Below are 19,965 nucleotides of genomic sequence, written 5' to 3'. Positions count from 1 at the left end.
TCCCCTGTTTCACCTCATGTCCTCTTCTGTGTCTCCCCTCCATTCCCCATCCTATGTCTCCTGGGGGTGTCCCTGTCCCTCTGTGGGGGAGTGTCCCCCATCCCATATCCCATGTCTCACATCCTACGGGGGTGACCCCTGCCCCCTGGGGGGCCCCCCATCTCCTTGAGGTGTCCCCAGCCCAGGTCCCCTTCACCTGGGGGTGTTCCCATCCCCTGGGGTGTCTCCCCTCATCCTCGGGGTGTCCCCTGTCCATATAGGTGTCCCCTGAAGGTATGCCCTATCCCGTGGAGGGGGGTCCCCTGGGGGTCGTCCCCTCACCACTTGGGTGTCCCTGTCCCCTGGGTGTCCCCATCCCATGGGGGGTGTCCCTGTCCTATGCTCCCTGTGCTAGGGGAGTGTCCTGTGGGGTTGTCCCACATCCCCTGGAGGGCTCCCCTCCAGTTCCCTGGGTGTCCCCCACTGTTGCCTCCCCCGCCAGTGCTGTCGGGGTCTGGGGAGCCCCAGGAGGAGGAGTGGGAGCTCATCGCCCGCCTGGCCACGGCCTGCAGTGGGGTCCTGGAGGCCATCGCCCGGGGGGGGGAGGGGGGGGGGGGGGGCTTTTGGGGGGGGCTTTGGGAGGGCTGAGGGGATCCTGGAGGTCATTGCCTGGGAGGGGAGAGGGGGGTTTTGGGGGGCTGAGGGGTCCTGGAAGCTGTTTCTTGGGGGTTGAGGGGTGTTTTGGATAAGAGGCAGATCTGGGAGAGCTTGGGGGTGGGGGGCTGAGAGGGTGAGGGGGCCTAGGGGGACCGGGGGGAGGCTTGGGGGGTTGGTGTTGGTCTGGGGGCCTTGTGCAGATGGAGGGGATGGGGAGGTTGAGGACGTTCTGTGGGGATGGGGTGTCAAGGGGGTGAGGGGATCCTGGGGGACTGAGGGGAGCTGAGGGAGTTGGGGGAATGGGGGTTGTGGGAATGGGAAGGATCGGGAAGGGGGGGGATCTCACTGGTTGTGGGAATGGGGAGGGTCAGGAAGAGGGAGGTCTTGGGGCTCCCCATGTAGGGGTCTTACATTCCTCCGCTTCTCCCGCCAGGGCATCAGCTCCGAGAGCCCCTCAACATCGGGGTCCAGCAGAGCCTGAGCCCGGCGGTCCCTGAGGATGAGTATGAAGGGGGAGGCTGGGAGGAGTAGGAGGGTGGAGGGGGTCCCCTCAGGGTCCAACACCCCCTCGTGCCCTCCCCAGGTCCCGGAGCCTCTCAGAGAAGGTGGCACAACTGGAGGCAGCGCTGAAGCGGCTGCAGGAGGGTCTGCAGGAGGTGGGGGGCACTGGGGGGCACACTGGGAGGACACTGGGGAGGACACTGGGAGGCACTGGTGGGGCTGGATGGGAACTGGGGTGCACTGGGGTGCACCAGAGGGACACTGTTGAGGGATTGGGGGGGCAGTTGGGAACACTGGAGGAGAAATGGGGAGTACTGGAAGTCACTGGGGGGACACTGGGAGAGAACTGGGGGAACGCTGAGGTGGTTGATCTATGGGTCTGTGTGGGGCAGGGGGCTGACCCGTGGCTCTGTGTGGGGCAGGGCCACGAAGTGCAGCAGCGGCTCCAGGCTGAGCTCCGGGGGGCTCCGTCGCAGCACCCGGCGGCTGCAGCAGGGCCAGGAGGACGCGAACGCGCGGCTCAGCCGGGTCACGAGGCTGCTGCACCCCCCTGGGGACCCCCCCAAGCCCCCTGACACCCCCCAACAGCCCCCGGGGGGGACCCCCGACCTCTCCGGGGATCCCTTGACATCCCCCAACACCCCTTGAGACCCCTGGGGGAGACCCTCCGACATCTGTGGGACTCCACAGGACTCCGGGACTGTGGCAGCCCCCTGGCATGGGGGCACCTGCACATGGCATGGTCAGGTGGGCACAGTCACCTCGGGCACACTCACCTGGGCACACTCACCGTGGGCATACTCCCACCCTGGGCACACTCCCACGCTGGGCACACTCACCTGTGCACACTGAGTGCAGTCACATGCCATGAACACGCCGTGCACACTCATGTCCTGTGCACACCATCCCCGTGCCACACACGCTCATAGCTGCGCACACTGATCCTGCAGGCCCCCTGCACGCTCACACCTCGCTCACACTCGCCTGGCACGAGCCAATGGTGCCCACTGCAGGCCGATGGTGTCCATCCCATGCACGCTCACCCCCCCCTTGCACAACCACCCCTTGCACACTCACCCTGTGCACACTCACAGCTCCCCCATCCGCCCCCACTAACTGTGAAACTGAAGCTGTGACTCCCTCCCATGTCCTCCCAATGTGACACTGGACCCTACATGTGTCCCTCCATGTCCCCTCCATGTGACACTGGACTCCTCTGCCCCATCTCCCCTCAAGGGGACACTGGAAACCGCCCCAAAGGAGATGTGCTGGGACCACACTGATCCCCCCAACAATAAAATCCTTTGGCCTCAGCAGCCCCAGCCTATGACTGGGGGGGGGTGAGGGGGAGTGGGGGCGGCACCCCTAGTTCTGCCAGCTCTGTCCCCTTCCCAGGGATCCTGTGGACTGACCCCGGGAAGCACCAGACTCCCATCCCATGAGAACACTGTGTGCTGGGAGTGCAATGAGGGTGACTTGGGGGGGGGGGTCCCAGGTCCTGTCCCAGCTGGTGGGATAGTAGAGGGATGTTGAGAGACCCCAATGTCCTCACCCTGTGGCCCTGGTGGGTGTCATGGCAGGGGGAGGACAGCCCAATGTCCGGACCCTGTGGCTCCTCCCCACCACGACTTCCTCTGCAGTGGGTGGCAGTGGTGTGGGGTGAACCCGGGTGTCCAGGGTGCCGTGGAGAAGGAAGTGGGATGGGACGTGGGGCGGGACGTGGGGCAGGAACATTCTGGACACCATTGGGAAGGGACGGAGTGATGGCAGGGCTGAAGACGGCAAGTGGGGAGGACATTGACGGCTCCTTTGAGCTGCAGGTGGAGGTGGAGGAGGGAGGTGCCATGGGGCAGGGAGATGCCACAGGGCAGGGAGATGCTGTGGGGCAGCCCAGCCCCCCAGCAGCTCTCCGCATCCTTGCCCTCCGTGTCACCGGGGACCTGCACATTGGTGGCCTCATGCGCCTCATCGTGGAGACCATTGGTGAGTAACCTGTAGCCCTGACCTCTGGCCAGACCCACAGCTGGGATCCACAGCCCTGACCCCCAGTTGTGCCCCACAGTGGCAGGAGGCTGGACCCCGGTGTCCAGGCCCCCCAGCTCCAGGCCCCATAGGAAAGGGTTGTAGGGGCATCCAGCCCCCCTGAAGTGGCATGTGGTTGAGAGAGGATGTTGGGGGAGGATCCAGCCTGGGGATACTGAGCCCTTATCGAGGGGTCCCAGCGTCCCCCTACTTCCCAGTTCCCCTCCCCAGGTCCTCCCCGGCCAGGGCGATAAGGGACCCATGGGCTATAAATAGCTCCAAGGGTGGCTCCCCCCCGGGACCCATGGCCTCCTGAGCCCCCCTGATGTGGTTTGGGGGTACAGTGGGACCCCTACAGACCTCACAGCACCCCACAACTCCCCCATAACCCCTACTCAGTAACCCCTAACCCCACGCCAGTTCCTCACAGCCTCCTATAGCATCCCCGTAGCCCCCCATAGCTCCCAATAGCCTCTGACAGCCCCCATTAGAGCCCTACATACCCCCCATTGCCCCATTACAGGCCCCCTGTAGCCCCTCCGATGTGGTTTGGGGGTATAACAGGACCTCCCATAGCCCCCTTTAGCACCCTCTAACCCTCCTCCAGTCCCTCACGGCCATCCCCCTGCCATGGCACCCCACTGCCCCCTCCCAGCCCTATCACACCACAGCCTCCCCTGACGCCCTTTCCTCCAGGGGAGGCCCGGGACTGGTCGGACCACGCGCTGTGGTGGGTGCAGCAGCGGAGGTGGCTGCTGCCCCCCGGGCCCCCCCTGGACGCGCTGGGTGTCGGGGGGGGCTCCCGGCTCCGCTTTGCCCCCCGGCACCGCCCGCTGCGGCTGCGGCTCCCGGGCGGGCACGTCCTGCGGCTGCACCTCGACTTCGCCAGGACCCCCGGGCGGGGGGTGGCACGGGTCTGCAGTCTGCTCGGTGTGTCGAGGGGGTTCCGGGAGCGCTGGGGGGAAATTGGGGGGGTCACTGGAGGGGGTTGAAGGGTGATTAGGGTGTCTGGGGGGGCTTTTGGGGGTCTGGGAGGGCCAGAGTGGTCTGGGCAACGATGGAGTGGAGTTGGGGGGGGATGAAGGGGTCTGGGGGGTCCCGGGGGGATCTCAGGGGGGAACTGAGGCGTGCCGAGGGGTCTCGGGGAGTCCCGGAGGGCACTGAGGGGTCCCGGGAAGGTGCCTGGGGTCCCACTGTGCGCGGGGGTGGGGGTCGCAGGGATCCGAAACCCCGAGGAACTTTCGCTGCTGCGTCCGGAGGAGGAGGGGGGAGGGGAGGGGCGGGGGCGGAAGGGCCGCGCCCCCGCCCAGGTCCCCCCCGACCTGGACCTGACGCACCTGCGGCCAAGGGCAGGTGAGCGGAGAGGGGGGGAGCGATGGGAGGCCGGGGGGGGCCGGATCCCCCCGTGTCCTTCCCACCTTCCCCGACCTCCTGTCTCCCCCCACTCAGATGAGGCCCCTCCCCCTGCGCTGCCCCCCGAGCAGCTCCGGGTTCTGGTGACCCCCCGGGGGGGGAGGGACCCCCCAACCTTCCCCCGGACCAGGCGCGGGAACCTCCTCCTGCGGCGCGCGCAGCTGCACGCGCGGTGAGGGGCGGAGCCGCGGGGGTGGGGCCCGGTGGGCGGGGTTTGAATGGGGCGGGATTCGGTGGTTGGGGAGGGGTTAGAGTTGTGGGCGGGGCTTAAAGGCGGGGATCGGGGCGGGATTGGGGGGTGTTGGGCGGGGCGGGGGCGAGGCTTAGGGTGGGTGAGGGGCGGGACACGACTTGGTGGGGTGGGGTTTGCTCGGGTGTGGCTGGGCGGGGTTTGTGGGCGGGGATGAGGGTTACGGGCGGTGCTCGGGCGAGGTTTGTGGGCGGGATCGAGCGCGCAGGACCCCCCCAACCACGCCCCCCCCTTTCCCCGCAGGTGGCTGGACGCCTCGCGGTCCCTGATGGAACAGGACGTGGTGGACGACGAGGAGCTGCTGCTGCGCTTCAAATACCCCTGTGCCATGGGGCTGGACCCCCAGGTACCCTCAAATCCCCCCTGGTGACCCCTAACGCCCCCCCCAGGGACCCTCAACCCTCCCATGTCACTTCCCAAACACCCCTCAGGACGGGGTTAGGGAGCCCTTGTGGGTCCCTGCTGGGATTTTGGGGGTCCCTGGGGGTTAAAGCCCCCCTGGGTGCCCCCCCCGTGCCCCAACACTGTGATGCCCCCAGGAGGGCGGGCTGCGCATTGCGCTGCTGCATGAGCAGGCACGCGGGGCCCTCCTGGCAGAGGAGATCGACTGTACCGAGGAGGAGATGCTGCTCTTTGCTGCCCTCCAGGTACCCCAGAACACCCTTGGACAATCTGGCACCCCACTGAACCCATCCCCTGATCCTCTGCGACCCTCCTCAAAACCCCTGTACCCCAAAACCCACCCCAGATTCCCTGGGAGCCCCTGGGACCCCCAAGAACCCTCCAGACTCACCCAAACCTTCCTGGACATCCCTGAGCCCCAAACACCTCTGGACCCCTCAGTCTCCCCTTGACCCCTCTGAGACCCCCCTGAATTCTCCTGACCCCTCTGTGACCCCTCCAATTCTCCTGACCCCCCATGACCCTCTCCATCCCCCAGTACCAGATAGATGGGGCAGAGGGGGGGTGATGGGGCCCCCAAGGGCCCCCTCGAGCCCCAGGACCTGGACACAGCCCTGGACAAACTGGAGCTGAGCCTGGAGGAGGAAGGGACCGCCATCCTGCCAGTGAGACTGGGGGCACTGGGGGGCACTGGGGGGGTGTTTGGGGAGGACCTGGAGGGACTGGGAGGGGTTTGGGGAGACTGGGGAACACTGGGATGGATATGGAAGGCCCTGAGGAGCACTGGCTGGTACTGGGTGCCTCTTCTGGCCACGCTGGGGGGACTGGGGGGCACTGCTGGGGGGGGGAGGGGTATGAACTGGTGGGGGCTGGGGTGGGGGGCACTGGGGGAGGCACTGGGAGTCAGTGGGGATTACTGAGGTCTGGGGGAGTCCCCAGGAGGAGCTTGGAGCTGCCCCTGAGCTGGTGGAGGAGCTGGAGATCTACAGGTACCCCCACAACCCCCAAACCCCTCGCCTGACCCCAAAATTGGGGTTCCCCCAGGCCCTCCCTCCTGGCCATTCTGGGGGTCCCTCTTGACCTCCCCCAACCCCCAAACTTGGGGTATCCCCAGGTCCTCCCGCTGGCCGTTCTGGGGGTCCCGACCTGCCCGGGCCGTGCTCTCGGGGTCATCACTGTCACTCTGGAGCCTCCCGAGATCGGGGGGGCCCCCACAGCAGCTCAACCTCCGCGGTGAGACCTCAAAACCCCCCCCCGGGCCCCCAGACTCCCTCTGGCACTCACAAATCACCCTGGGACCTTCCCACAAGAACCCCCCCCCAGACCCCCAAATCCCCTGGGACCTCCCCATTCCCCCCATATGGGCCTCCTAAGACTCCCTTGGGACCACTGGGGCCACCCCCCAGGACTCCCAGGTTCCCCCCAGACCCTCCTGAGACAAAGCCAACTCCCCTCCTTGGTTCCCCCAGGGCCCTGAAATACCCCCTCAAGAACCTCCCCCATCTCCCTCTGGGACCCCACCAGGGCTCACAAATTCTCCCCCAGACACCCCTGGGACACCCCGAGCTCCCCTCCTGAGTTGCCAACAATCCCTTTGGAAACACCCTCATCTCCCCCCAGGACCCTTCTGGGCCCCCCTTAGAGTCCCAAAGCCTCCCCAAACCCCTCTAGGATGCCCTGAACCCCCTTCCTGGGCTGCATCCAGGCCTGCCTGACCCCCCCCATCCCCCCAGGCTGTGAGGTGACCCCTGACATGGATTTGGGGGCGCAGAAGTTTTACATCAAACTGCGGGTGCCGACACCGGAGGGAATGAGCGAGACCCTCCTGCGCTGCCGTGATGTGGGTGGGAGGGCAGGATAGGGGTGGGGGGGGGGCACTGAGGGCTCTGGGAGACCACAGGGACTATGGGAGGGCCCCACTGGGAAACAGGAGGAACGGGACATGGGAGTTCAGGGAGTCCTGGAGTGTTTGAGGGCAGTTGAGGGGGGTCTCATGGTGATTTGAGGGTCCTTGGGGGCTCGGGGCGGGGAGGTTTAGAGTAGTCCTGAGATTCTGGGGTGGGGGTGTCTCAGAGGGGCTCTTGGGGGGTTATGAGGTCTCAGGGGGGTTTTTTTTTGCATTCTCAGGGGTTTTGATGGGTCCCAAGGGGGTTTGGGGGTCCTGGAGGGCTCAAGGGGTCCCGGGAGAGTTCTGGGGGGTTTGAGGGAGTTCGAGGGGTCCTGGGGGAGTTCTGCAGGGGTCTTTGAGGAGTCTCAGAGAGCTGGTGTGATACTCCCACCCCCCCCAGGCCCCCCAGTGTGCCCGTTGGGTCGCCGGGTGCCGCTTGGCCTCGCGTGGGGGGTCCCTGTCGGCCACATCGCTCGGGGCGGAGGCTCAGGGGGTCCTGGGGGTCCAGCCAGGGAGGGAAGACCCCACTGTGCCTCCCTGGGCCCTCTCACGCCCACCCCCAGATCCGCAGCAGCTGTTGCCCCCCCCCGCTTCCAGCGCAAGTTCAAGGCCAAGCAGGTACTGGGCCCTCCCATCCCTGTACAGCCAGCTGCTGTTCCCCCAGTCCCTGGGGTGCCCCCAGTATCCCCCCCACTCTCCCCTCCCTCACAATGGCCCCCCCCCAGCTCACCCCCCGTCTGCTGGAGGTTCTGCACCGTGTGGGGGCACTGACCCCAGGCCAGGCCCGGCTGCGCTTCGTGGAGGCCTGGAGGGCCCTGCCGGAGTTCGGGCTGGGGCACTTCGTGGTGAGGTACTGGGGGCACTGGGAGGGAGGGCTGCCACACTTTGAGGTGCTGTACACTGGGTGCACTGCTCAGGGCCAGGCCAGCACTGGGGAGGGCCCCGAGTTCCAGGGGTCCCATGTGTTTTGGGGGGGGGGTGTCTCACAGGTTCCAGGGTGCCAGGCGTGATGAGATTTTGGCTGTGGGCCCCTCACAGCTGCTCCGCATCGATCCTGGCTCTGGCACCATCACCCGCAGCTGGAGGCACAGTGACCTGCGCCAGTGGGACGTCAACTGGGACAGCCAGCAGGTACTGAGGACTGGAGGGGAGCGGGAAGCACTGGAAGTGGACTGGCTCTCACCCCCATCCCCTTTTTCCCCCAGGTGCGGCTGTGGCTGACTGGGGACGTGACGCTGGGGCTGCGGGTGCTCTCGGCAGCCCCCCGGGTGCTGCACCAGTTCCTGGGGGGGTATCTGGTGCTAGGGGGGCAGCGGCCAGGGCAGCCCCCAGACCCTGATGTGCTGAGGCGGCTGATGGAAGGGGGGGATGACCCCTGATGCCCCCAAGCCCCATGCAAGAGTGGCCTCATGCAAATGCCCCCATCCCACTGTTGGCATAAGCCTCAACTCCCCCAATCCCTGTTCCTCCCACAGCAGTTGTGCACCCTCCCTCCCTCCTCCTGCTGTGCAAGGCACTTGTGCAAGGCTTGTGCAACACTGGTGTGATGGAGCTGAACGTGCTTACTGTGCTCAACAGAATGGTGGTGGCTGTTGGGCCTCACAGGCAAGGGGGTCACAGTCCATCCTCGTGTGACAAGGCCACAACTATGTCCTCATATGAGGGGTCTGGATCCCCACAATCCTCAGGGGCTCTCATCTCACTGTCCTTGTGCAATGGGATCCCACTGCCCCTCCTGGACTCCCTGGACCCCCAAATCACCCCAGGGCACCAACTTTCCTCCTGGGCTCCCCCCACCCTGGTTTCCCCACTCATCTCCCACCCTCCAAGAGACCCCCAGCCCCCTCCCCTCCTCCCCAGCCCCCCCAAGGCTGGGCCACTGCTCCGCTCTTTATTTGGGGTCACAGCACCCCAGAACCAACACAGGATGGAGGGAGGGAGGGGCAGCACCCCTTGTCTCCCCAGGGAGATCGAGGTGTACCCGGGGGGGGTCCCAGAGGGGTCCCCGGGATTTGGGGGGGTCACCGGATGGCAATGAGCCCCACATCCATTAGCTTCTGGATCTTCTGGGCGATTAGAGGGTTCTTGAGGTGCCTGGAGGGAAAACGGGGATCAGCATGGGCACAGGGGGGACCCAAGGATGGGCGGGGATGCCTGGGACCCCCCTTGGAACACCCCTCCACATCTTGGGGACACCCACTGACACACCTGGGGACGTGCTAGGCAACCCTGGGCAACCTCATGGAGACTCAGTGAGCTGTGAGAGACGGGCAATGACACCCCATCAGACCTTGGGGACCTCCAGGACGACCTCAGAGAGAGTTGGGGACCCCCCCCGCACAGCTGCAGAGGGTTTGGTGTGGCTCCTTCAAGGCTCAGTGACCACCACAGGGTGGCTGCTAACATCCCAGAAAATTCCCCCGGGACTTACTCGCTGAGGGCCTGGGGGTCCTTCTGCATCTGCTCGAGGATGAGGCGCATGGCCGGGTCCCCCATGATCTGCTGCACCTCGGGGTCGGCGAGCGCCCGGCGCCGCAGCTCCTCGGGGGGCTCTGAGCGCTGCTGCTGCGCCCGCAGGCACCGCCGCTGCCCCTCTGCCGCCTCCTGGGGGACACACGGGGCATCGTGGCGGGTCACAGGGGTGTTGTAACCCCAGGCAGCGCTGCCGCCACCTCCTGGGGGGCAGGGCGGGAGGCACAGAGATCAGGGGGGTTGGTTCACAGGGGATGCTCTAACCCCAGGCCGTGCCACTGCCCCTCCACTGCCTCCTGAGGGTGACAGTGATCACAGAGGGGCACATGCGGGGGGTCACAGGAGTCAGGGGCGGTCACAGGGGGTGCTGCACCCCCGGGTAGTGCCACTGCCACTGTGCTGCCTCCTGGGGATTACAGGGGGCTGGGGGGCCACGGGAGTCACAAATTGCTGTACTCTCAGGTCCTGCAGTGCCACTGGGGGGCCCGGGTAAGCAGGGGCTCAGAGGTGGTCACAGGGGTCAGCAGGGGCTCAGGGGGTTGCGGGCTCACCTTGCAAGTGGGGTCGAGGTCCAGGGCACGCTGATAAACCTCCATGGCCTTGGTGTAGTCGCGCATGGCCTCGAGCGCCGCCGCCTTCCGCGTGTAGCCCTTGACTGGGGGGGAGCAATGCACACAGGTACAGGTGAGAAGGGAAAATGTGGGTACAGGTGAGGGGTGGACACAGAAACAGGTGAAGGAAGGAGAAAGGAGTACAGGTACAGGTAGAGATGGCTGAAGGCAAAGTAGTGAATGGGCAGGGCCTAGCCCCTCCAGTGCCCCCCACATTCCCCACTCACTGAAGGTGGGTTCCAGGCGAATGCACTCCTCACAGTCCTGTGGGAAAAAGCAGATTCAGAGGCATCTCAAGAGCCCCAAACTGACCCCTATACCCTCAGACCAGCCCCAGGATCCCTCCTACCCCCCCCAAGACAGCCTCCAGCCCCTCAATTCAGCCCCCTGGCACCCCCAGCCCTGTACCTTGAGAGCGAGGGGGAACTCGAGCAGTTTGGTGTAGCAGGCGGCACGGTTGCTGTAGAGCCGGGCCTCATTCGGGTTGCGTCGGATCGCCTCGCTGTAGTGCCGCATGGCCTGGGGGTAATCCCCTAAAATGCGACACCCCCCCCACCTGCTGTCAGAGAGTGCCCCCCAGACGCAGGGCAGGGCCCCCCCAGCCCACCACAGCGCCCCCCCCACCTCGCTGGAAGCACTCGTTGCCCTTGTTCTTTTCCTCCAGAGCCAGGTCGGGGTCAATGTAGGCCAAGCGCTCCTGCTCCTTCAGGATCTTCTCAGCCTGTGGCAACAATTAGGGGGTTCGGGGGGAGCCCAGGAGGGCTGCCCTCCCTCCCTCCGCACCCCCCACGTCACCTGCTGACACTTCTTGAGCACATCGGGTGTGCGGTGCTCAGCCAGGGACTTGTTGTAGAAGTGGATGGCGTCCTTGTACCGCTCCTCGCGCAGGTAGGAATTCCCGATTCGTGCGTATGCCCTGGGGGAAATGGGGGGTCGGGGGGTGATTTGGGGGGAACCAGAGAGGATACTCCTGGTTCCAAACCTCCCAACTCACTTGGCGATCTGCCGGTAATCCTCCCGGTTCTCCCGTCCCAGCTCGATGGCGCGTTCACACAGTGCCCGGCACCGCTCGTAGTCACCCGTCTCAAAGTACACGGCTGTGTTTGGGGGCAGGTTTGGGGGTTCAGGGGGGTTTTGGGGTTTGGGAGGTGCTCAGGGGGGATTGAGGGGTCACGCACCTGCCTGGTTGGTGACGTAGGTCATATTGGTGGGGTCTAGCTGCTCGGCTCGGGTGTAGTGTTCCAGCGCTGCTGGGAACTCCTTCCGCTTGTAGGCGGCATTGCCCAGCTCCTTCTCCCGCTGTGCCTGATGGAGGGCGGTCACCCTAAAACTGGCTGGGACCCCCCAAACCCTAAAAGCTGCTGTCCAGACCCCCAAACCCGGCCAGCTCCTGCTCCCGCTGAGCCTGGGGGGGTGTCGCCCCAAAACTGGCTGTGACCCCTTCCCAAACCCCAAAACCTGCTCACCCGTCACCCAGCTTCTTGTCCTGCTGTCCCTGATGGAGTAGATCGTGTCAAAACTGGCTTGGACCCCTCCAAAGGTTGGCCAGCCCCTCTATCATCCCGCTACTTCCCCGCTGCACCTTCTACAGGGAGATCACCCCAAAACTGGCAGGAAACCCTCATCCCTAAACTTGATTGAGACCCTCCCTGAATCCCAACTCCTCCCCCAGCACCACAAAACCTGCTCCTAAATCCCCTAACCCCCTCACCCACAAACCTGCCATACAGCCCCCCCCGAACTCTCCTCAGCTGCCCCAAACCTGCCCACCCGCCTTGTCTATCACGCTGCTCTTCAGGTGTGCAGGGGGGTTGTGTGTCCTCAAAACACCTCCCTCCCCTCCTTACGGGTTTCGGGAACACCCCCTCACCTCCTGCTTGTTCTGGGGGAGCTCCTGGGGTGGTGGGGGCTGGGCAGGGGGCGGGGGGGGTGGGGGTGGCGGGGAGGGGGCCTCCTCCTCCTCCTCAGCCCCGCTCAGCTCCACCCCCAGCAGCACACTCAGCGTCGTCATCACCCGGGGGTCCTGCAGCTTCCTGGCGGGAGGGGCAGGGGTGCGTGGGGAAGTGCCCCAAAATCCACATTCCGATATCCACCGGGGGGGCTGCATCCCAAAATCTGCACCCCGACAGCCCCCAAGGGGGCTGCACCCCAAAATCTGCACCCTGGCCCCCACCCTGGGGGTCCTGCACCTTCTGGGGGGGCAGGAGAACATTGAAGGGGGTGTCCGGAAATCCACACCCCAACACACCGTGGGGGGGGCAGCACCCCAAAACCTGCACCCTGACCCCCACCCAGGGGCCCTGTTGCTTCCCTGAAGTCCCCAAAATCAACTAACACCCCCCAGTCTCCCAAATTCAGCCCTACATGCCCCCCCAGTCCTACCCCAAAGCCACCCCAAACCCCTTCCTAGCCCCACCCCAGTCCTCCAGAGCCCCCTCCCAGCCCACCCTGGCCCCGCAAGGCCCATTCCCAGCCCCCCCGAGGCCCATTCCCAGCCCCCCAGGGCCCCCCGAGGCCCAGCACTGACGCCCCGAGCTGCCCCGGGTCGCTGCGCAGCGTCTCCAGCAGTCGCCGGTACTCGGGGTCCCCCAGCAGCGCCCGCGTCCGGGGGTCCCCCTCGAGTCGTGCCAGCAGGTCAGGAGCACTGAAGGGGTTCAGCAGTTTCCGCTCTGAAATTAGATCAAGGACCTTTACAGGGACTCCAAATAACCTTCCTAGGATGCCCAGTCCCATTCTGAGAACCCCAAAAACTCCCCACACCCCCTCCCAGGGACCCCAAACCCCTCAGGGCCACCCAAAGCCTCTCACAGGGACCCCCAAACCTGCTCTGGGACCTGCAAGCAGCCTCCCCAGCCACTCCTCCACTCCCTGCAGCCCCTCCAGCCCCGTGTCAGCCCGCCCCTTCCCAGGCCCAAACCCCCCCAACCCCTCTCAGGCCACTCTCAGAGCCCCGCTGAGTCCCCCGTACCTGCCAGCCGCGTCTCCACCCCGCGCAGACCCTGCAGCAGCTGCTCATTCCCGGGGTCCCGTGCCAGCCCCTCCTCATATGTGGCCTTGGCCTCCTCCAGGCGCTGCAGGAACTCCAGTGCTGCTGCCTTCCGTGAGTACCCCTGGAAAAGGGAGCAAACAGGGACCCCGGGGTCAGACCTTCCCCCCTTGGAAAAGGGGAGCAAAGGGGGACCCTTGGGTCAGACACCCCCAGGGGAACCCTGACCCCTGCCACAGAGGAGACCCTTATGCCCCACCATCAACGACTACCCTTGGGGGACAGGCAGGAGGGACCCCTATGGTCAGACCCCCTGGGGCCCCCCAGGGTCAGAGCTCCCAGGGCCCCCCCAAGCACCCCCCCACCTTGGCCCAGTCAGGGCGCAGCTCCAGCGTGCGGCAGGCGTCGGCCAGGGCACGGGTGTAGTCCCCGAGCCGCGCGTAGGCGGCCGAGCGGTTGCTGAACAGGACGTGGTTGTTGGGGTCCCGCGCGATGGCGGCCGAGTAGTGCCCCACGGCTGCCCCCACGTCCCCCGCCGCCAGCGCCCGGTTCCCCCGCTCCTTCAGCTCCTGAGCCTGCGGGACACGGAGGGAAGGCACGGACCGCGGGGAACGGGAGAGTGCGAGGAAGAGGAGAAGGGAGACGAGGAAGGAGAAGGGAAGGGCGTGAGGAAGAGTATGAAAGGGACGAAAAGGAAGAAAAGGAGGGCAGAGGAACAGGCAGGAGAAAAACAAAGGACCCGGAGCAGCAAGGTGCGAGAAAGACGAGAAAGATAAAGGGGAGAGAGAGGAGAAGGGGCACGAGGAAGAAAAAAGCGAGAGAACCAAGAAGGGACGAGGAAGAAGAGGGGCGTGAGGAAGGTGAAAAGATGAAAGAAAGTAAAGGAGAAATGGACAGGGAGGAAGACAAACAGAAAAACGTGAAGATGGAGCCGGGGCCCCGGGCCCCCAAACAACGGGACACCGCCCTCCAGCCCCTCCCCGCCTCCCCAAGGACCCCCCAACCCCCAAGCCCCCCCGTTTGCTCTCAGTTCCCCCTAGGACCCGCTCGCCACCCTCCCGGGACACCTCAAGGACCTCCAGACAGCGTGAAACTGCTCCGAGCCTCTCAGGGCTCCCCGATCCCTCTCGGAGTGCCTCGACCCCGGTCGGGGCCTCCAATCCCCTCAAGGACCCTCAGGGACCCCCAGGGCCCCCCGGCCCTCCCCAGGGTCCACCGGCCCTCCTCAGGCCCCCTCCCCAGGATCCCTCAGACCCAGACCCAACCCTGGGACCCCCTGGCAACACCCCGCACGTTCCTCCGCCTGCCTCTGGGACTCCCAGGACCCTCCGGACCCTCTCGTCCCCCCCAAACCTCCTCCATGGCCGCAACTCCTCTCGCGCCGCTCCCGCGCCGCCCTCTGGAAGCTGCTAGAAACCCTCGACCCCACCCCTCGCGCCCCATTGGCCGCCGCTCCCGCCCGCCCGCCCCCGCGCGCGCTCCAATTGGCCACCGCCCGCGTTTCCGCCTTCCCATTGACCACCGGGAGAAACGGTGCCCGCCCCCCTCCGGGCCCGCCCCCGCCGGAAGCCTGCAGCGGGTCCCGCCCCCGCCCGCTCCCATTGGCCGCGGCGCCCAGTGCCGGTTGCCCATTGGCCTCGCCCCGCGCTCCCTTCTGGAATTTTCCACTCTCCATTGGCTGCGAGTGACGCCTATCGGGGGGGTGGTGGTGGTGTGTGTGGGTGGAGGGGGGAATGCTCCCCCTGGCGGCGCGGAGGTCTGGCTGCCGAACGTGTCTCCCGGGGGAGCGAGGGGCGGGGTTTGCACGGGGGCGGGGCTTGCACACGATTCTCCCCCACACCCCCCCGGAGGCCAAAGGGAGTCATGTGGGGGGAGGCAGGTGGTCCCTGGCGGTGGGAAGGGGGGTGTTGAGTGACACACGTGTGACCTTGACAGGACTCAGGCATGATCCCCCTCCCCTGACACAACCCCCCCCAGCCTTCGTGCAAGGCCTCATACCCCCCACAAACTCCCCATTGCTCGTCCTACCCTGTGTCACCGCCACCTTATTACTTTCAGTGACCCCATATGACCATCCCTCAACTGTGCCCCTTCCCTCAAGACCCCTTGTGTGAACGCCCCCAGGTAACAGCTCCCCACCCCATCCCACGGGAAAGAGGCGCTGGCAGGAAAAGGAGCCGCTGGGTTTATTTGGGGGTCAGGGTTCCCCTCGGCCCTTTTGGGTCGATTTTTCCTGATTTTGGTCCTTTTTCCCCAAATCCAACAGCAGGGGCAGGGGGAGGGGTGAAGGCACCTCGCGGGGGGGAAGGGAGGGGGCACAGACCTGGGAGGGGGGCAGCAGGGGACCACCCTGACCCCGAGTCCCCTCTGCCTCCACCCCCCAGGCTCTGCCCAGGCCTGGGGTCCTCCTGGAGATCCTGGAGGGATCGAGGCTGTCGGGTCCGTCCCTCTCCCCAATCCCATTCCTGCACCAAATCTGCCGTTTTCCCCCCAAAAAAGCCGTGGTGCCTAAAAAACACCTTAAAAAAGCCAAAATGCCCCAAAAGGGAGGCGGGGGAGGTGCAGGGCGACCCCTCTCCTCAACTCCCCGGCGGGTCCCTCCAAATGTCCTCAGAGCAGGGGCAGCAGCCACAGCCCCAGAGGGGTCCCCAACACGTGGGGTTTCCCAGGAGGAGGGACCCCCCCATCAGGATCCCCCATCCCCTTCACCACCGCCATGGGGCACCTGACCCCCCCGGTACCCCCGAGCGCTGGGGAGGGGCAGCGGGGGCGGCGGAGGGGGGTACACGGTGCGTATTCCGCCCTCGTCGGGGGGTCGCAGGGGCCGCAGTGGCAGCCGCCCCGCTCTGCTGATTTTAGGGGGCGGGGGGGGTGCCCCTCCACGCCCCCCCCCGCCTCCTCCTCCTCCTCCACCATCCTCCCAGCACCCCCAGGATCACCCCGGCAGCTGCTGCTGCCGATGCCCCCAGAGCCGCGGCCGGGGGGAGTGCGGTGGGGGAGTCCCCGGCTGGTGCACCGGGAGAACCGGGAGGGGGGTCCCCGGCCCCAGCGCGGGCCTGTGTGCAGAGTGGGGGAGCGGCGGGGGGCTCAAGGGCCGCGAGGCACACGCGGTACGGGGCACGGGGCTGCAGCGCCCGCACCACATACTCTCCCCGCTCCCCCCGCACCAGTGTCTCGGTCACGGCCCCCCCTCCGGGCCGCAGCCAGCTCAGCCGCAGGGATGCGCCGGGGGGGGGCCGGTGGCCACCGCACCCGCAAGGCCCCCCCCGGTGCCGCCTGCACCCACAACCCTGGCGTGGCCGCAGCCCCTGGCGAGGCGGCCATGGCACCATTTGAAGCCGCTGGGGACACGGCTGCGATGCCGGGGGAAGCCCCCCCGGCCCCTGCGGTGGGGGTGTCACAGGCGTCCATCTCCCCCTGCAGCTCGCCCACCGGCAGTCCCCGCAGCCGCGCGGGTGCCTGGCACAGCAGCCCGCGCACTTCGAGGCGTGGCGGCGCACGCCGGCGCAGCCAGTCTCGCAGCCAGGCCAGGTTGCAGCCACAGAACCAGGGGTTGTTGCGCAGCCCCAGGTGGCTCAGGCTGCCCAGGTCATCAAAGAGCCCCCGTGGCAACGTCGTCAGGTTGTTGTCCGACAGGTCCAGTCGTTCCAGCGCCCTCATCCGTGCCAGTGCACCGGCTGGCACGTGGCTGATGGCGTTGGCGGCCAGCGAGAGCCGGCGCAGCCGCGCACGGGGCAAGTTGGCCGGCGGGGCCGCGAGCGCGTTGCGGCCCAGCGAGAGCTCACTCAGGTTGCCAAGGCGGCTGAAGGTGTCGTCGGCCATGCGCTGGTTGGCCAGCAGGTTCCCGTCCAGCACCAGGCGCCGCAGCGCCGGCAGCCCCTCGAAGGCGCGCAGCGGGATGGTGTGGATGCGGTTGTCGTCCAGGCGCAGCTCCTCCAGCGCCGGCGGCAGCCCGGCCGGCACGCTGCTCAGGTGGTTGCGTGAGAGGAAGAGGAGGCGCAGGCGGCGGTTCTCAGCGAAGGCGTCCTCCTCGATGCCGGCTGCCGACACCGAGTTGTCATCCAGGTGTAGGCGCTCAAGTAGCGGTGCCCGCGCCAGCGCCCGCCGGCACAGCCCGCGCACGTTGTTCTCCTGCAGATGCAGCTCCCGCAGTGCCGGTGGCAGGTGTGCCGGCAGCTGCTCCAGCGCGTTGGCGTACAGGTAGAGCACGCGCAGGGCCGGCAGCCGGCCCAGCCGCGCTGGGATCCCCGCGTCACCGATCCGGTTGTTCTGCAGGAATAGGGTGGTGGCGCCGGGCGGGAGCCCCTCAGGCACGGCCGTCAGCCCCCGGTCGTTGCAGTAGACGCGGCCGCCGGCGCAGCGGCACACGGCGGGACAGGCCGCAACAGCCGCGATGGCGACGAGGACGACAGCGGTGACAGCAGTCAGGCGCCGGGGCGGCCCCCCCCGCGGCGCCCAGTGCGGGGGAGGGAGGTGGAGGAGGGGGGAAGGGGGGGCCATGGGTGGGTGGGGGGTCCTGTGGGTTGGGGGGAGGTGTCAGGACAGTGGGATGGGGATGCACCCTGGAGGACCTGGGTGCTGTGACCCAGCCCCACGCTGATCCCATATATAGGGCAGGTGCCCCTGCCTCAGCACCCCTTCATCATAGGGGACCCAGAATGCCCACCCTTACCCCATAGAAAGGGCGGAGACACTCCTCTCTCCCATTATTAGGCACCTCCTCAACATTATAGTTTGCAGACCCCTTCAAGCCCCTCCCCTGTAGGAGATTCCCCTGACCCCATACCCAGAGTAGGGAACCCCCAGGCCCCCACCGTCATAGGGTCCCAGGCGACCAGGTGTGGTGGAGTAGGGCCCTACCTGGGTCCACCTCGGTCCTTGTGCAACGGTTGTCCCCGTGCGATGGGTCCTCATGCGAGGCCAAGGCTACCGGTGCCGGTTCTCCATGGCCCCCCCCCCCCGCCGGGGGGGCCGCTTTCGATGGGGAGGGAGTGTGAGCCAGGGAGTCCTCATGTGACAGCCCCCCTCGTGCAAAACCTGCCAGGACCCAGGTGTCCGGGCCCCCCCCGGGTGCCAATTACCAGCGTTGCTAACGAACCCCTTCCTCATTAGCAGCATCTTGTTAGGGGACCCCCCCCCCCGGGACCCTTGTGCCCCAGGGTCCACCTTGCGTCAGCCCCAGCCTCGCACAAGGGGTCACGTGACCCGCCCCGCAGGAGGGGACCCAAGTGATGCCCCCCCATGAACACCCCTGTAAGCCCCAGATACCCCGGTCCTCCCTGGGGTCTGAGGGGGCTCAGGGGGGTCCTGGGGGCCCTATGGAGGTGGGGGGTCGCTCTCCTGAATGCCGGAGTCCTGCGCCCCAGGCTGGAGCATCCCTGGATACCGGGGGGTGGGATGGAGGGTTTTGGGGGTCTGAGGGTGCTGGTGGGACGCGCGGGGTCTCGTGGGTGGGGGGTCAGGCCCGCGGATGCCTAGGTTCCTCTCCCACCACCGCCCTGGATGGTCTCTTCCCCCGGCTGGAGCATCCCCGGCTACCGGGAGGGTTTTGGGGGGGCTCCAGGGGGGCTGATGGGATTTGGGGAGGTTGGGGGGGGTTCTCATGGCGGCGGGGGTCATGCCTGGGTGTCCTCCCCTCTCCCGGACGCCTGGGCCCCTCCCCCTGGCTGGAGCATCCCTGGAAGTCGGCGTGGGGGAGGGGGAATCGCGGTTTTGGGGGCTGGGGTGTTCGGAAGGGTTTTGGAGGGGGATGTCTCTGCGGGGGAGTGTCGCTCCGGGGGTCCAAGGGCGGAGACGGGCCCCACTCCGGCCGACCGGCCCTTCCCCCGGGCTGGAGCATCCGCGGGTACCGAGGCGGGTGGGGAGTCGGGGGTGTCGGGGGCGTTGGTTTTAGGGGGGTCCCGAGAGTGCAGTGGGGATCAGGGAGCCCTTACCGGGTCGGTACCGGCGCGTGCGGGCCCGGCGGCGGCGGCGGCGGCGGCGGCTGCGGGCGTGGGAAGGCGGCGGCTGCGGGGGGGGCTGGGGGGGGGGCGGCGCGGCCCCCCCCCCCCCGGTGAGGGGGGACCCGGCGGGGCCTGAGGGAGGCCGGGCCGGGCCCACCCCCCAGTGCGGAGGGACCCGGGGCTGCGGGTGCGTGTGAACGTGGGCCGGGGGTAGAATTCGGGAGGCGGTGCGTTGGCCCATCCCCGCCTCGGTTCCTGGGAAGGAGGTGTGCGTGTGGGGGGGGGGGGGGGGGGGGCATTCACACCAGGACCCTCCTCCCTCACACGAGGGGTCCATCGTTCCCCGCTGGTGCCTTCAGTAAGGGGGAGAGGGGTGAATTTGGAGGCCCCTCGGGGGAGAGGAGACTTTCTATGGTGCTTTATAGCTGGGAGGTGGAGGGTCCTGCCACCAGGGTGGACCAAGACCTAGGACACCCCCTGCCCCCGCCTCCCATGCTGAACCCATTGGGTCCCAGGGTTCCCCCCCCGGCCACAACCACCCCTGCCCTAAGTGCCCCCCAAAAGGGCCTACAACTTTCTTCCCCCCAGTCCAACTACTCCCCCAGCCCCAACTGCCCCCCAGGGGGGGTCCTAATACCCTCCCACCCCCTCAACTGCCTCTAACCAACCCCTCCATGACCCCAAATCCCCCGTCCCAAATAAACATGCTCAGCACAGGGGCCGCATCTTTATTGGGGGGCGGGAGGGGGGTTGGGAGGCCACAAGAGGGCCTGTGGGGTTGGGGCCCCATGGCCGGGGGGGCGGTGTGAGGCCCCTCACGGCAGAGGGGTCACTTGTAGAGG

General features: G+C 67.0%; 3 protein-coding genes across 4 annotated transcripts; 1 reads left to right on the top strand and 2 right to left on the bottom strand.

The window, feature by feature from the left end:
• Window positions 1-251: 251 nt before the first annotated feature.
• On the top strand, window positions 252-8,491 carry LOC113940172 (fermitin family homolog 3-like). Its single transcript, XM_027631274.1, has 18 exons — window positions 252-580; window positions 1,070-1,139; window positions 1,220-1,292; window positions 1,560-1,665; window positions 1,726-1,884; window positions 2,908-3,120; window positions 3,856-4,089; window positions 4,378-4,512; window positions 4,609-4,744; window positions 5,066-5,168; window positions 5,362-5,469; window positions 5,763-5,788; window positions 6,339-6,457; window positions 6,958-7,068; window positions 7,684-7,730; window positions 7,838-7,962; window positions 8,102-8,243; window positions 8,318-8,491. The coding sequence occupies exons 1-18, from the start codon at window positions 379-381 to the stop codon at window positions 8,489-8,491; spliced, it is 2,283 nt and encodes a 760-aa protein (XP_027487075.1). The 5' UTR covers window positions 252-378.
• A 498-nt stretch (window positions 8,492-8,989) lies between these two features.
• LOC113940174 (stress-induced-phosphoprotein 1-like) lies at window positions 8,990-14,828 on the bottom strand. The gene is made up of 14 exons (XM_027631277.1): window positions 14,535-14,828; window positions 13,547-13,756; window positions 13,164-13,305; window positions 12,723-12,864; window positions 12,066-12,228; window positions 11,374-11,500; window positions 11,190-11,292; window positions 10,991-11,111; window positions 10,820-10,916; window positions 10,604-10,728; window positions 10,423-10,459; window positions 10,136-10,239; window positions 9,544-9,716; window positions 8,990-9,206 (listed from the first exon to the last, which is right to left on the bottom strand). The coding sequence occupies exons 1-14, from the start codon at window positions 14,811-14,813 to the stop codon at window positions 9,134-9,136; spliced, it is 1,896 nt and encodes a 631-aa protein (XP_027487078.1). The 5' UTR covers window positions 14,814-14,828; the 3' UTR covers window positions 8,990-9,133.
• A 658-nt stretch (window positions 14,829-15,486) lies between these two features.
• Window positions 15,487-19,139, bottom strand: LOC113940179 (leucine-rich repeat transmembrane protein FLRT1-like). 2 transcript variants are annotated; one of them, XM_027631282.1, is made up of 3 exons: window positions 19,115-19,139; window positions 18,042-18,155; window positions 15,487-17,697 (listed from the first exon to the last, which is right to left on the bottom strand). In XM_027631282.1, the coding sequence occupies exon 3, from the start codon at window positions 17,679-17,681 to the stop codon at window positions 16,269-16,271; it is 1,413 nt and encodes a 470-aa protein (XP_027487083.1). In that variant the 5' UTR covers window positions 17,682-17,697; window positions 18,042-18,155; window positions 19,115-19,139; the 3' UTR covers window positions 15,487-16,268. The 2 variants fall into 2 exon arrangements, with proteins under 2 accessions (XP_027487083.1, XP_027487082.1); XM_027631281.1 differs by lacking the exon at window positions 19,115-19,139 and having other exon boundaries at window positions 18,042-18,355.
• Window positions 19,140-19,965: the final 826 nt, after the last annotated feature.

Source organism: Corapipo altera, unplaced genomic scaffold (genome assembly GCF_003945725.1).
Source record: "Corapipo altera isolate COAL_440 unplaced genomic scaffold, ASM394572v1 62261, whole genome shotgun sequence".
In the NCBI taxonomy this organism is placed as follows: Eukaryota; Metazoa; Chordata; class Aves; order Passeriformes; family Pipridae; genus Corapipo; species Corapipo altera.
This window is presented reverse-complemented; position numbering and strand designations above follow the sequence as displayed.